At 34.2% G+C, this 17,474-nt stretch overlaps 1 protein-coding gene across 4 annotated transcripts in view; it reads right to left on the bottom strand.

Moving 5' to 3' along the window:
- The window catches only part of FANCL (FA complementation group L), a 91,907-nt gene that overhangs the window by 54,142 nt on the left and 20,291 nt on the right, over window positions 1-17,474 (bottom strand). For all 4 annotated transcript variants that reach the window (XM_079940513.1, XM_079940516.1, XM_079940514.1 and 1 more), the window contains 2 exons: window positions 5,338-5,434; window positions 296-364 (listed from right to left, as the gene is read on the bottom strand). In XM_079940513.1, coding sequence (XP_079796639.1) covers window positions 296-364; window positions 5,338-5,434 — 166 coding nt within the window. The remainder of the gene's footprint in view (window positions 1-295; window positions 365-5,337; window positions 5,435-17,474) is intronic.

Below are 17,474 nucleotides of genomic sequence, written 5' to 3'. Positions count from 1 at the left end.
GGTTTATATTTTCAGTCGTAACTCATTCTCTGAAAAAGATTCTCTGACATTATGTCTGAAAAATGTCACCCAATTTTTAACCTACTGCTCACTGCTTTTATAAAGAGTTCCTTAGGATTTAAATTTAAAGTAAAATTTCTGTCAATAGAGCTTCTTCAAGTTTAACACTCTCAAAGTCCTGTTTATAAATAAATGCTTAAAGAAAACTGAAAAAAATCACTTGTAATCTATAATGGCCACTTATAAGTAAACAGAACGTGCTTTTTAGCTACTTAAAATAAATTTAAGAATTTACCTGTGGTGTCCAGGAAACAGAAAACGAAACAGGAAAATCCACAATACAATCTGGTGATTCTGCAGGGTACTATAAAAAAGCATAAAGTTAGGTCATTTTTGCTTCGGTGTGACAATTTCACATAAAATATTTTCAAAAAACTGAATATATTAGAAAAAGTATTATTATAAATGCAAATGTATTATATATCAATATTTCCATTCTATTACTATAGAGATATTAAGAGCTGATTAACAGTCAAGTTAAGCTCAAAAGGTACAAAGTTTGGTGATTTGGGGGTGCCAAACCAACCGGTTTTGAAAAAAAGACTAATGAATTAAGTCAGTGTCAGGTCAGCTGCTAATGTGATTTGAGGGGTAAACCACACTGAATCTCAGTTTCTTTATCTTTAAAGTGAGAGATCAAAATGGTTGATATTTAATTTCCTTTCAGTCGAAAATTTAACCTCGAATAGCCTCAGACACTTGTTAAAAGAGACAATATTTGTTAAAAGAATCAAGAAATGCACAAAAATGAACACATATAATTATCAATTAAAGAAGTATCTTCCACAAAAAAGCATTTAATTTTAGCAGAAGATAAAAAGAAACAATGAAATGTCTCTGGCTTATTAAGGGAAAACAATAGTTTTAAGAAAAATCTTTTCATGGTTGATAAATAGAAAATTAATTACTCAATAGTTTTATACAAAAAATAATAGTCATAGGACTAACCAGGTTTCTAAGTTAAGAAAGACAAAAGGTAGTTTTTCTTAAAATCAATTTTGTTATTAGAGAATTGTACTACATGATTTCTCTAAGATTCAGTCTGGATTCTTGAAAGTCACACGTAATTTTTAAAGTGCTCATTTCTTTCCAATACAAAGCTAAATTTACTAACATGAAAATTAGTTTTAGGAAAACTCCTTTCTCTCATTTGACAAAATGTTTAAAATAAGTTTTAGACTTTCACTTTTTTCATCCTCTTATTTTTAACTACTTTGTTGCATAGCAAAAGGGCACAAAAAATCATCACTATAGTATTTGTCACAAACATCAGCCCATTTGAAATCAATGCTTGGAAAAGAATTAACATTTAGTTACAATGACAGTCTGGTTAAAAATAAACCTATCAAGGTATACTCTGACTAATGGTATCTAGCTATGCAGAAGTGATAACACAAAGGTAAATATACAGGAAACCATATAGAAATATAACAGTGCTCTAAGTTAGAGGAAAAAAAGAAAGAAAGGTCTGGCTGGGATTACAGAAGAAGCCCTATTCCAGACAATTCAAACTATTAGATGATGTACGTCAGATTATAACTGCTGCAATCACTGGAAAAACTACTTGTACACTATTTTTTATAAGGCATGTGATTATCTCAAAGTAAATGCAGGCAGAGATCTTAGCTTTCTCTGGTTTCTAGTGCTGCTAACTAACTTGTGACCTTGGATAAGTCACTGAATTTCTCTGGCTGTTTTATATGTAAAAATGATGGAACTCAACTAAAAGCACTGTAAAATCTCTTTTCCCTCTAAAAAATGTTAATATTCTGCAAAAATAATAATGCACACTTAAAACCTCCTTGGGTCAAAAATGGAATATTTAGTTCACCTTGAGTTGCTATTTATCATCTACTGAGCTGACAATGAACAATATCAACTCTCTAACTTAAACAATCATCAACCCAGTTAAGAGTATGAACTTAATGTTTACTGTATACAGAGTAGATAAACCAAGTAAAGTGTCTTAACTTTGGAAGTCAATAAGTACGTAGGGCACATTATGTTAAAAGAGAATATGATCCTACATTCAAATAGGGCTCAGGGTAGTAAATGGCACATATGTACTGATAAAGAAAGAGATCCACAGGGAGTTAAACAAAAAGCAGGTTATAATAAATATAATATGATGCCACATATCTGAGATAACATTCAAATATATATTTTAGGTGTAATTATGCAAACATACAAATATGTATATAATAAATGAGACTGATCCATATGTTTGTGGCTTTACTGTCTATGAGTTAAATGTATATATATTGTGTTAATTATATTCACTTCCAAGATCAATTCTGTTTATATAATATAATAAATGCTACATAACTGTATTGAACCTAAAAAGCACAAATTTATACACTTCTGGATGATTTAACATGAATTATGCAGTAGCATCCTAGATACTCATTTTTGGAGTTGTTTGTATTGTAGAACTAACTACAACAGCGATAACTGAATATTGTAAAATGACTGTCAAAATTCAGATTATTTTTCAACAGTAAGTTATAGGTATATACAAAGCCACTAGAGACTAACTGCCAAAAGCTTCACTTTAGAAATCCAGGCGACAAGAACAACAAAAGCTCCACCTAAAGAAACTAATTGAAAAACAGAGTAATTTATAATTTTTCATTAATATAGTTTTACAAGTCTCAGTTGAAACAATTCAATCAAATCAATAACTGTAAGAGAAAATAATTATTATATAATATTAAGTATATATTTTTGTCACAAACAATATTTTTTAGACTCTATAGTATACTTTTCTATGGAAAAATTTAACCCAACCCAAACTGTGATTGGACCCCCCCCAGCAAAAGAATACACACAAATTACGGCAGATTACAAAAACAGCCATCAGAGACAGAGTGCCCAGCCTCTGAAACATATCTATGATTCGTTTTTCAAGTAGTTCTGATCTTGGCCAAAGCTAAGGAAGCCCTAGGCTACTTCTTTTTTGAAGGAAGACAAAAATTTCATCCCATGGTTTAGGATGAACTGTAAATACTGCATAAAAACACACCTATAAAAATGACAAAATTCAACTGTTTCTCATTGTATTTCTTTTTGATTTATATACTTACTTTTAATGGGGGATGTCTAGACAAAATTGGTATTGTTTTCCTTGTGGGTTTTGGGAGACAGTGAGGTAGAGTGGCAGAATTGGGAGAGTATGTATTCAAGAATCAAAACAAATGCATTTCTTTACTACGTATCAAAAAATATCAGATAAAAGAAATAGAGGTTTGTGTATTTACAAAAACAAGCGTGTTGTAAGGTTTGTCAAAAAAGAGCCTGACCCTTTAAAATTCAGTTTGGATTAAGATTTTGCATTATGTACTCTTTAACATGTAAGTTTTAGCTTTCACTGTTTTTAACTGGCAATCCCAAATATTCCTAAGAAAGAAATGACCACATCTAAAAGACAACTTTAGTCTCTATGAAAACCAAACTAAACGGACAAATAAAGACTCTAATAAATCATACCAACACAAGATTCATTTAGTTTCAGCCTGTCTTTTTTTTCTTTTTTTTTTAAATGCAAGTCTTTTTCTTACTAACTCAAATACAGCTTTCTCTTCTCTCTTGCCAGGGCATCCATAACAGTGCTCACAGCTATCGATGCTGCAAAAACTGACACTTGAAAATATCTTCTAGAGAAATGTTAAAAGTGTCACCTTATCTACCTTGAAAAGTTATAAGAAAAAGCAGACAGAATGGACCATACTAATGGCTACACATCCTCCCTCTCAATACTACCAATAATGTCATTAATCAAAATTAATAATAAAGTCTTGTAGCTGTAGTGATAGGCAATGTAGACTTAAATCATTATCTCTTAGTAGAAAAGACTCCAAAAATGAGGCTTTAAAAAAAAAGAATCGGGACAGGATGTATTTTAAATTTTTCATTTTGGTCTTCATAGCAGCAAAGCAACTTTTATCAATGTACAAAATATAAACAAATAAAACTTTGAAGAAAATGACAGAACCCTTGCCACTGGCAGTATATGACTCTGGAAGGATAAAGGCAGATTTCTCCTTGATCTTAAAAAAACACACCTTTAAAAATTAAAAAAGAAAATAAAAACGTTTTCATTTAATAAAAATATTCATGTAACTTATTTTACAAAGAAGATTTCTATCCCACTAATTTTTTCTCAAAACTTATTACATATAAATCTCGAAATTATACATAAACATTCTGTGTGTAAGAAAGAGAATGAGTCATTTCTCAATTTGTCTGATATAGAGGCACTATAAGACACCAACTTTTCTGTGTCACCCAGTACAGCTTTATATATTAATTTTCTCTCATGAAAAGCTTAAATGCCAGGCACATTTTTAAAAAGGATAAACACAACTCATCTTTTCATCACTACAATCTCATGAAAAAGAGTTGATTGATGACTCCTAGGGACAATTAAAAAAAAGTTAGATGACCTGGTTTTCTCAAAGTCTAATGTTTCCCCAGTGATTACTAAGTAAATGATTAATAACCCGAACTTGCTTATTCCACTTATTTCTCAAAATTCACAATCTATAATTAAAAAATAAAGACGAAACAGCTATGTTTTGTGCCAATAAAATCAGTGAGTAGTTATAGACGACTAGCCTGTAAGGGCTCTATAAATAGAAGTGTATAACCTTTGCAAAATTTTTAAACAGAGAAGTAAAAAAATTTCAGCCAAGACAACAGAAGAAAGTATGCATATGTGTGTGCCTGTGTCTGAGGGGTCGGGGGAAGTCAGAAATAAGAACAACAAAGGTAATTCACAGTAGGAGTTGAAGACAAAAGACTTTCTTCAGTAGAACTTTACTTGGAATAGTGGACACTTCCAACTCTTTTCTACATAGGATGTTACAAAAATAACATTATGGTACTTTGAGGCTGCCAAACCTTATTTGTAGTATTTCTTTACTGTAAAGTCTATATTTTGATCAAATTTGAATTAAAACAGTGACATGAAATTATAGCTAGGCTTTGGGAAACTTAGTGAATACATTTTTTGAGGCGTTCCCAAATAATTTATTTATTTGGTCGTGTCGCACAGCATGTGGGATCTTAGTTTCCTGACCAGGGATCGATTCTGCACCCCCTGCTTTGGAAGCGCAGAGTCTTAACCATTGGACTGCCAGGGAAGTCCCCCAAAATAAATTTTAAGTGTCATATATATACTTTTAGAAGCAACCAGCACTCGTTTACATTGAAAACATTCACAGGGTTCATTTCCCAAAGTATTTCCTGGCCACAGTAACAGTTTAACGAAGCACATACCTTCGCCTTCAACTTGACAGTGATGAGATGCTCTCTACCAGAAGCATCTTCGGCTTTTAACTTGATGGTACTAAAGCAAGTATCCACATACACAAGCCTGGTGAGTAGAAGAGAATAAAAAACGATCACAATAGAGAGGGTGGGGCTGGGGGGAGGGTGAGGTTGGAGGATGGTAGGATTTGAAATGAAAATATTTGCTATATTCCTATTAATCCATTACAAAAACTAATCAGAGGAATTTGTGTATGCTATCCCATTATGCTGCTATAGATTTACTGCCGTTAATACACCAGCCCAGTGCTTAATGCAGTCATAGATCTCTGGATTATTTACAATGTGTGTCAAGGCTCATGCTGTGGTCAGTGAGCACTATGTTTCGGTTTTCCATCACCGGAACCTTTGGCACACACAGCATGTTCCTGTCAGACTCTACTTATGTACACATTAAACTTCCTGTCAAACTCTTTGATCCATTTCTGTAGTTTCATACAATATGAGACTTTTATGCTTCCTTTATTTGTTTTTCTCCTCAATGAACTTCTCCTTTATTATAAATAATGTTACTGTACAAAAGCCTGGCTAGTATTAGTTCACATACTCAAATTGATCCTCTAAGGAAAATGCTGTATAAGCACAGGTACAGCCTGGTCTCCTAACAATAAATTTTCTTTTTGTGCAATATATAGCTTCTGACACTTAACCTGGGCATGTATTCAAGATGACTCATATTTTAAACACATACCACAAGCACAATTGTTTTGGCTTTAAGTTGCTCTAAATGCATGAATTTTTTACAATGGAAACCAATACCCTTTGAAATATATCATTCTGTAAAAATATGGTCCCTTGAGAAGCATAAGCTACTGCCAAAAAGGTTCAAATTTAGCAGTATATTTACTAGTGAACTGGGCATGTGGATATTTTTTTGACATTTTTACAATACCATTCTCTTGTAAAGATAAAAAGTAGCCTAACAGTATTGCACAACTTATCACCCAGACTGATGGTAAACCTGTTAGGGTTCAAAACTAACATTAGCCTCCTAACCTAGGAAACATTTTTTTAACACCACTATATGCTGTTTAGTCACTGGCCAGATATAATGGTAAAATGGGTCAGTTTCAAGAAGTTCTGGGCAATAAACTTGTGGAACACTATTTGTAATGAAAAACAGATCTAAATCTGAAGATACATATCTTCAATAATAGAATAAAAAGTAAAACAGAACAATCTTTATCAACAGAAAATTTTTTTTATCATAATCTATAAAAAGTCGAGTCTGAGAAAACAAAAGAAAATTATTCTAGAAATGTTTATTTACATAAAAATACCAATGACTCTATACAGTTAATCATTATTTTCTTTCAGCTTTATTTGTAAATGTCTCATATCCCCCTCCCCTCAAAAATTTACAACCTGAGACTTTATCACAAGTTTTATCAGTATGACTGTAAGGGTTAGATACATGGGCATCTGACTCTTTGAAAACATCAACACTTCAGATTCAAGATGTTGAGATGAGCATATGCATTTATATCCTCTCTCTACTCACACACAGAAAAAAGGAATTTTAAAAAGATATGCATAATCCCACAGTTATAAAAAGCACAAGAAGGAATAGCATCAATCAAAGCAAATTTTCAACAAACTTTATAAAGATGTCAAGTGGTCAAAAGAGCACTGAGTAACGAAAGAGATTAGAGGAGAGAGAAAGAGGGCTCCAGGAGGGAGACAGCTGGCAAAAAAAGGAAGTCTACAGAACAGAGGGTATTACTTATATGTGGGAAGAAATTAAGGAAATTTTTTAAAAATACGAGAAACAAAAATCGGAAAAGGAAATTTTAAACTAAATCATAAACAATAAAGCTATGTTAAAAATGGTAATTGCTCTACCATTAGCTTTTCAGTGAAAAATATTTATGTAGTCATAAAAAGTTAAACTGCTTACTAATTACAATTTTTAGAATTCAGCAATAGACAAAGCTAGCAGACTTAATTATAGTTACAGAAACTAATGTAAATATATTTGATCATTGCAATTTAAAACAGAGACAACAAAAATTGAGAAGGAGAAAGATATGAGGAGGGAAGATAAGAAACATTAAATTTTGTAATTGCTAATTTGAGAGTAAGAGATACCATCTTTAATTGAACAGACATGAAAGAAGTTTAAGAAATATTAAAGCAAATAGAAGAATAAAAGAATAGTGATGAAGGGAGAGAGAAGGCAGTATATAAACTAAATCCATTTTTATTACAGTAGTTAATCAGTATGTAATTCTGATCAATCAAGCAACGCTGAATATAGGCATATTTTTAAGAAATACAGAAGTTACTTGTAAACATGAACATTTCAGAGAGTTTGTCTCAAAGTGTAAGACCAGGGATGGGATATGGTATGGAAAAAGCCTGCTGCTTTTCATTATAAGCCCTAAATAGTTTAGAAGCATGATGAATATATACAGAGACAGAGAGCAAGAAGGAATAGGGAGAGAGAAGGAACAACTAAACCACCAACTAGCACTTTTCATACTTCTCATTGCTGCTTGACATCAACATGTTCAAAATCATTATGGCACATCTATAAAATAAGACAGAAATAAAGTTCTAGTCTTTTGTTTGCAATCACACAGACAAAGTTTAAGATGTAGAAATAATACATTAGAGAAAAACAGGCTTATGCTCAAAATACTGCCCTGCAGTCAAAAGGATCATAAGGTTAATTTTGTTAAGCTTTAAGACAAAATTCAAACTTTTAAAAATTTATAATTTCAGGTTAATCTCAGCATGGTCATTTAAAATTAAACATTTTACCCATGTTGATTCCTGTCTACTTTGTTTGGGGAAGAAGGAGAAAATTAATTGTGATTATTATCACGTTTGGTACATGTGACTGAGATTGGCAAATGTGCTCTAGCATTTATTCTCAGCTTCTTCCTTTTGGTAACAGGATCCCAGCTACTGTAGCACTCCACCTAAACCGAGTTTTAGCTGGGTACACTCTATCCAGCTAGCAACCCTTCCACTGTCCTTGGGTATCAGTGTATCACTAAATTTTGGCCAGTGTACTGCAAGCAGAAGTGATATGTGCACCTTTTGGATCATTTATAAGAAAATCATGGCTACCCCTCCCCCAATCCCTCCCATTCTCCCTTCCTGTAGAGTGGAACTTAGGCCAATATGACCCAGCAAAGACCATGCCAACAAGAACAACCTCTTAGTGCAGCTCTGACCAACAGAACTTTCTGCGATGATGGAGGTATTCTATATCTGCACCATCCAAAACAGTAGCCACTCATCATATGTAGCTACAGAGGACTTAAAATGTAGCTAGTATGAATACTAAATTTTTAATTTGAGTTAATTTAAATGTAAGTATCAATAGTCACATGTGGCTAGTAGCTACTATGCTGAACAGCGCAACCAGTGTATGGTTGAAAAGCAAAAGAAACCTGGGCTCTTGTATGACCCTGTGAAACAAAGCCACCAACTCACTCTTGACCACCTGCCTACCTGTGACCTGTTAAATGAGAGACGAATAAAATTCTATTTTGTTTGAAACACTGAGGATTTGGAGTTCTCTTTGTTAACAGCAGCTCAGCCTGTACCTTAACTAGATAATCAATATTTGTATCTATTCACAACAGAAAGGAATATCTTAATGTTTGGTCTACAGAAGAGATATTAAAGGGGAAGAAAACAGCAATAAGCTCTTACAAGTAATATTAAAATCAGTTTGTCTTAAAAAAAAGGCTATTTCAAATGTTCTCTTTTATTGGTAAGTTGGATATCTCAATTTAAACAACATGAAATAAATAATTTCTACTCATTTATTAAAATAATACATTTGGGCAACTTTCATTATTGGAAAGCTCAAATTTTTGAAAAGTTATAAACACATTTAAAACTTATAAGTTTAGGTATTTACTACTTAGCTAGACATATTCCAAAACTGACTAAGAAATTATAAAAACATAAATATAAAAATCTAAAGAAATAAAACACTATACTTTTTTTCGCACTTTACTTTGCATTTGTCATTTGCTGCATTTCTTTATAAGTTACTGCCTGCAATAACTAAAATGGCACTAAACTTAGAGTTAAGGGTTTTTTTTAATTTTATTTATTTATTTATTGGCTGCATTGGGTCTTCGTTGCTGCACACTGGCTTTCTCTACCTGTGGTGAGCGGGGGCTGCTCTTTGTTGTGGGGCGTGGGCTTCTCATTGCGGTGGCTTCTCTTGCTGCGGAGCACGGGCTCTAGGCGCCTGGGCTTCAGTAGTTGTGGCTCACGGGCTCTAGAGCACAGGCTCAGTAGTTGTGGCGCACAGGCTTAGTTGCTCCGCAGCATGTGGGATCTTCCTGGACCAGGGCTCGAACCCGTGTCCCCTGCATTGGCAGGTGGATTCTCAACCACTGCGCCACCAGGGAAGCCCAAGAGTTAAGTTTTTTAAACATTTGAAAGGGATATTAATACTTAAGCTTCAGAGAGGTTTTTGTTGTTCTTCTTAATAGGTGAATGTTATCAGTATAGAAAAACAGAATGAATGTGCTTTATACCTCTTGAAATACTGTACTTAATTCTGACCAAAAGCTTAAGTTATACAGTTTTTTCCATTAAATATCTAGATGCATTTATGTACTAATAACATCAAAAGGCAGACTGAAGACCTTCATGTTTTAATAAAGCACCAAAGTTTCCATTTCCACTCTCAACTTTAAGCATTAACTACTTCAAAAAACAACCTCCCTAGTTAACATTTTTCCTCCCTGTGTTTTCTGTACACCAGTCTATCCTGCCTTCCGTTAACTAGATTAATCTTCCTAAATATCTTTTTAATCATATCAACCACTTGCTCAAAAATACTCAGTGAGTCCCCATCACCTGCATATAAAGAATCCTTAGCCTAACAGTCAAGACCTTTCAGTCCGGCCCTAATATTAATCCTCTTATGTGAGCAACTGATCCACTCCGAAGTCCAAAAATGAACTGCACATTTCCATCACTACAAAGTTGCCTCCCCCATTCCTACCCTTTTAAGGCTTTCTATATGCCTCCCAAGCTTTCCCAATATCTACTTCCTCTCAGAACTTCCTAAATTATCCGTAGCGCAAAAGAACTTCACCTTTCTCTAAACTCTCATACTGCTCCTTTTCGTGTTGAGTTTTGCCTCCCAATCAGATAAGCTTTTTTTTTTAATAAGCAATATGAAAGTTTTATTTTTCTATGTATGTGTCAATGCTCTATGTATTATATGAACATAAACAAGCTGCTGTCAAACTGGTTCATATTTACTGATTCGCATGTAAGTTTTAAACAACTAATGCAAATTCTGTTTAACTAGATACTCTAAGCATATTACCAATGTTTAGAAGGACAATTTTTTCACTATCATATAATTTGCATTCAGTGATTTGGATATATGTATGAGGTAAAAGCACTCTATTTATAAAGGTCATTTAGAATGAAATTCATACTTTTCACATCTATATTCTTATGCGTTATACAACAAAATTATCATAATTAAATCATAACACTAATTATATGTTGTAAAACTCATATATAGTCGGACCTTTTGGTGAACCAGTATCTCACCAACTTTATATTTACTTTACACAAGGAATTATTTGAGTCACATAACTTATGCTTCTTTTCAACCCTTATTACTAAGCATCATTGGTTGCATTTAAAAAATGAAGAGTATGTGGCTCTGAGAGGTTATGTGACTTGCCCAAGGTCACACAGCTGATAAGCCAGAATTAAAGCCCTTGTCTCATTACTGGAATTAATTTAGTATTAACAAGTATCTCCATTTCTCCCAATATGTTATATAATTCTTTGAAATGCACTGAGAAATTATAGAAGATATCGCCATCAATGAATTAAGTCCATTTCAAAAATATTGGACTTAATTAAAAATCGAATTTAATACATGTTGACAATCTTTCAGCAGCACAACAAATTTAGTAAAACTCAGCTCTTTCGCAAAATAAATTTAAAAGGCCAAATAGTTTAATTCTACTCACTCTAAGCGATAAATAATATGCTACATTAAAAAGGACAAAACCATCAGGCCACTACCCCTGTTTGAATCATTTAAGCTCTGAATTATCTAGGACCATGTGATTACTAAAACAAACATAAGATATCCTATAAATAAAGTGACTATGCGTTTCTTTTGAACTGGGACACTTTTGAGACTAAAAGGGGCCACAATAAAAGGCATAAGTTAGGACTATCCTAGGTAAAGTGGGATATAAATCAGCCATTCTATAAAGCAAACAAAGCTTTCAACTTCAGGACATTCTTAATACCAAACAGAAAATCCTATTAAACCCCAAGAATTGTTTAATTCTTACTGTTTTAATGAGCCATTCTGTAACATAACACAAGCAGAAGTTGATAGAAACCCATCAAGACACTTTTTTGCAGCACCCACCTTTCTGAGCCAGTATAACACCCAAAATCATCCACAACTTCATCTTACCCTTAGGACAACTTGCTGTTTTTAGTGTGTTTTTAAAGAAGTTGAAACAAGTATAGAAATTACAATAATAGCAATCAAACTTAAGATCAGCTACTAATTCTCAATGTCATTTCTATTAAAAAAAAAGGTATACGAATATAGAGGAAAAAGGAAAGATTTCAATCATATTTTAAACATTTCCTTTCTTCTAACTTAATTTTTTATAAAGCTTGATACTATAGAACTGATTAGATATGTCAAGTATGTAATTTAAAAACACAGCAAGGTTTTCCTTACCTTAAAAAAAAATCCTTCTTTTATTATCAGATTTTACTATTCCACTAACAAATCTACAAGATTATTATTTAGAGTGTAAGTAAAATACAGATATTTTATTTGGTCTAGGAATCATGAAGATTCTGAAAATCCATTTAAATCAATTTGTCATGCAAATCATTATGTGTGTCATTTTAAAAGATATTTTAAATTAAGAAGCTAGACAGCTGCTCGGGTATCACCTCACAAAGTAACAATTCTAGCATGGGGACAGCACAGTTCAGGTCTCATTTGTAGCTCTGAGGGTCCTGAAACCCAGTATTATCAGTGTGCCAAGTGTACCAGGCCCGATTTAAGAATTAAGTCACAAAAATAAAACTGAAAGGAGATGTTCTTACTTCGCCAGACAGTGCTGGATAAATACGGACAAAATCATACTATTTGGCTTCTCACAATCAATCCATGCAGACAACTTCTCTTCTGCTAACACACTGTTTATTTGTAAAGACTATGAAACTAATGATTAGGTAACAGCAGGTATATTCTAATTCAATCATGCAACCTAGTCACTATAATTAAACTATGAGCTTTCATCAATCTAAGCAACAGATTTCAAAACTATCATTTTGCACATGGCCAATTTTATCCGTGGTGCGATAGTCACACTTTGAGGCTGAAAACTAATAAAAACTACGTCCAAGTACTTGAGGGAACTTTACTAAAGGCTCCGTACCAGAGCTATCCCCACAGCACAACTCCAGGGAGCCATCATTCATGCCAAAGCCTGAGCACTGTTATGCAGCCAGCCTTGGCAATGTATGCTCATCTTACATACAAAGCTGGGGATGAAAATATGTATCTTGAAACTTATTCTGAGAATTAAACAAGAACTCTATAAAGTAGCTAGCAGGAACTTAAAACTGGAAGTTCCTATATATAATAATCTAAGGAGGAGACAAACATTTAAATTGTGATGAATGCTATGGTGGAGGCATTCATATCCTTACCTTTGGCTTTCATCTATTACCTAAGTTAGAGACCTGTTCCTTTTTCTCCACTATCAGAACAATGTATATAAAGCAAAGCAATGTCAGTACTTCCTATTTATCTATAAAAACATTTATTCCATAAAATATTTTATATATTTGCACTATTTCTCTTATAACTTTGTTGCTAACAGCTCTCAAAAATCCTGTAAGTATATACCATAGTACCTATCCGAGTTAGAATTAAGTACTACTGGGATCCATCTACTTAAATTCTGACTCTTCCACTAGATATAAGTTCCATGAGGAATCTTAAGTCTTGCTTGTGTATCTTCACTGCCTTACATTACAGGCATTCAATAAATAATAGGTGGAAAAAAATGAACAATTCAAAAATCTGATATTTGCATACTCAATGCTTCAACTGATTTTCATTACTGGAGTTCTCCCAATAATGTCACATCTGCTTAGAAAACTGCCTCAAACTGACTATACCAAAATAACAGAAATAAAACTAGAAGAACATTTCTTCTTCCCTTTCCAAACCCTTCCTCCATTCCTAACTATCCTCTAAACACTAAGATCTTAACATTTAAGCATCAGAAAATAAGTCAAAATAATTTTTCTCTTTTCTATCACTTTAAATCCAAAGAATGATCAGGTCCATAACATCAACGCCTCAAGAAAAATCTTCATAACTTCAGCAGAATTGTTAAGAGTGCATCTCAATTCATTACTTGTCTTCTGTCTCTCCCCTCCATTGTTTTGCTAAATTTTCTAAAAAAGGTTTCATCCATCCCAAATCCTATTCAGGAATGATATCTTATCAAATAAAATGTAATTTCATGAATACGCATTAACCGGTCCTCAATATCACCATAATAGTACATTTAAAATTATCTGTAACATCCATTTCTGGCTAAAATGGAGTACCTTACTGAAGACCAAAACTTCCACTGAGAACAACTAAAGTAGCCTGATGAAAGGGAAAAGAAACAAAAAAGTTTGAAGATGTCAAAAAATTGCTAAAGCAACCAGGACTTGAAGGACCAAGGTCCTGAAGAAGGGGGAACAGAGGAGAAGTAAGCCAACACTTCAGCCATTTTTCCTTCAGGGTATTTAGCAATTCTGGGCATAGGGCAAGAAAAGGAGGATCTGGGTAAATGGCGCAGGCAGAGAGCTACTAGTAAGTGGCAAACAAAAAACAAAAAAATCAAACAAAAAAAACCAACAACAAAAAAACAAAAAAAAAACCCTAACAGCATTTCTGGCAATCTCTTGAGGATAGAGAAATAAAAATAACAGACTTAAAGGGCCAGAATCCGGTGAAAAGTTAGGGTCAGAGACTGCGGCCATGTATTCTGGCAATTTTCCATCAAAACTTTTAATAAACTGCAAGGGATAAGAGGATAAAAAGCCAAGCAGTAAGCCAATGAAAAACAAAGCATAATATTTAGAAATCTCATAATACTGAGGAGAAATTTATTAGAATTTAGAACCCACCAGTGGGAAAAAGTCCCAGTGAACATCCCTAAGCTCTCAGTGGGAACCCCTGGAGGGTTACCGGTCAAAGCAAAGTAAACAAGAGGTATATGAAGCACTGCCCAAAATGAAGCCCAGCCTCTAATGGGCTAAAGGTAAACTAGCCTAATGAAGACAAAGATTAGAGTTTAGGATCGACCAAGGGAGAAATCCAAATGAGCACACTTGGCTCTTGCTTGAAAGCTCTGGAGGGTTATAGCCTGGGAGAGGGAGAGGAGCAATAAGAACCCTGCAAAAATGACAACCCACCCTGAACCATTTCAGTCTCTATGGCAACCTGCCCCCACTTTATATTCCTAGCAAAGAAAAAAGTAAACCCTTTGTAGAAGAAAATATCATCTGGAGCTTCCAAACTTTTTAATACACAATTTCCAACACTCAACAAATACTATTAGGCATAGCACTGCAGCCTGAATGGCCAAGGGCAAGTACAGAAGAACAGCCAAGACAGTGAAAAAAGGGGCATTAACTAGAACGCCTACAAATTAAGCCAGTTTCCTCATTTCTCCCCTTTTGCCGTTTTGCATTTTTTGTTGTTTTGCCTTTTTTTCCCCCCAAAGAAAAAGTAATCATGTTATTGAGAAGAGACACAGAGATTTAAGGTTTTACATTTTTTTTTGTTATACAGTATTCAATTTTGTATTGATTCAATTGTGAAAATAAAGAAAAACCCTTACTCTCTGCTGTTAAAAAAAGTCTAGGCCTTGGTATTCACCCAACAAAGTTGAAAAATAACGTCCACATGAAAATCCTGCACATAGATGTTTACAGCAGCTTTATTCATAACTGCCAAAATTTGGAAGCAACCAAGATGTCCTTCAGTAGGTGAATAAACTGTGGTTCACCCAGACAATGAACTATTACTCAGTGCTAAAAACAAATGAGCTAATGAGCCATGAAAAGACTGAGGGGAAATTTAAATACGTATTACTAAGTGAAATAAGCCAATCTGAAAAGGTTTCATAATGTATGATTCCAGCCATATGATATTCTGGAAAAGGCAAAACTATGGAGACAGTAAAACGAACAGTGGTTGCCAAGGGTCGGGGAGAGGGAGGGATGAATAGGTAGAGCATAAAGCATTTTTAGGGCAATGAAACTACTTTGTACAATATTATAATGACAGATACACGCCTTTATACATTTGTCCAAAACCATAAAATGTACATCACTAAGAGTAAATCCTAATATAAACTATGGTTTTGGGGTGATAACAATGGTGATAACAATGTGTCAATGTAGGCTCATCTATTGTAACAAACGTACCACTCCGATGGGGGATGCTGATAATGGTGGAGTCTATGCGTGTATCTGGGGGCAGAAAGTATATGGGCAATCTCTGTACCCTCCTAATTTTGCAATGACCCTAAAACCACTCTAAAAAAATTAAGCCTATTAACAAAAATTAATAAAAGCACTAGGAATGCCAAGATCCAGGACTATATGACAGAAAACCACAAGAAAAAAATTAAAGAATAAAGAGACTCAAGGAGATCTAGATTATGGGAGTAGGTAGAAAAATTTTAAAACAACCATAAAAAAAAAAACAGAGAAAAAGATGGAGAATTTCAACAGAGCATTAAAATCTAGTAGAGTTATACTAATATCTAACAAAGTAGACATTAAGGCAAGAAATATTGCTAGATACAAAAAGAAACATTTAATGATGAGGGAAAATCCACAAGGAAGATACAGCAATTATAAATGTGTATGCACTCTAAATTAAAAACAGAACTTCAATATGATCCAGCAATTCCACTTGTGGGTATATGTCCGAAGGCAACAAAATCACAATGTCAAAGAGATAGCTGCACACCCATGTTCACTACAGCATTATTTACAATAGCCAAAACATGGAAACAACCCAAGTGTCTACTGACAGATGAACAGATAAATAAAATGTTGTGTATATATATATATACAGTGGAGTACTTCTCAGCCATAAAAAAGGACATCCTGCCATTTGCAACAACCTGGATGACCTATAATGGGCATTATGCTAAGTGAAATAAGTCAGACAGAAAAAGACAAATACTGTATGATCTCACTTATAATGTGGCATCTAAAAACATACCCTAAAAAACTGAATTCATAGGGCTCCCCTGGTGGCGCAGTGCTTGAGAGTCCGCCTGCCAATGCAGGGGACACGGGTTCGTGCCCCAGTCTGGGAGGATCCCACATGCCGCGGAGCAGCTGGGCCCGTGAGCCATGGCCTCTGAGCCTGCGCGTCTGGAGCCTGTGCTCCGCAACGGGAGAGGCCACAACAGTGAGAGGCCCGCGTACCGCAAAACAAACAAGCAAAAAACTGAATTCATAAATACAGAGAAAAGATTGGGGGTTGCCAGAGATGGGTGTGGAGGGTGGGTGAAATGAGTGGAAGAGGTTAACAGGCACAAACTTCCAGTCAGAAAATAATTAGTGGGAGTGTAACGTACAGCATGGTGACTACAGCTAATAATATTGAACAGCTGACGTGAACAACATGGCAGTTAGGTGCACCAACCCCCAACACAGTCAAAAATCCACCTATAACTTCACAGTTGACCCTCCATATCTGCAGTTCCACATCCACACATTAAACCAACGGCAGATCGGATAGTACTGTAGTACATATTTATTGAAAAAAAATCTGCATATGAGACCCCGTGACGCTCAAGGGTCAACTGGATTGTATATGTGAAAGCTGCTAAGAGAATAAATCTTCAATGTTCTCATCACAAGAAAAAAATATGTAACTGTGTACTTATGCATGTTAACTAGACTTCTTGTGGTAATTATTTCATAATATATACATATATTGAACCAGTATGTTGTACATCTGAAACTAATATAATGTTCTGTGTCAATTTTATCTCAATAAACAAACA

This window comes from Stenella coeruleoalba (genome assembly GCF_951394435.1).
Source record: "Stenella coeruleoalba genome assembly, chromosome: 13".
NCBI lineage: Eukaryota > Metazoa > Chordata > Mammalia > Artiodactyla > Delphinidae > Stenella > Stenella coeruleoalba.
Note: the sequence above shows the minus strand (reverse complement) of the source record. Positions and strands in the feature narration are given on the sequence as shown.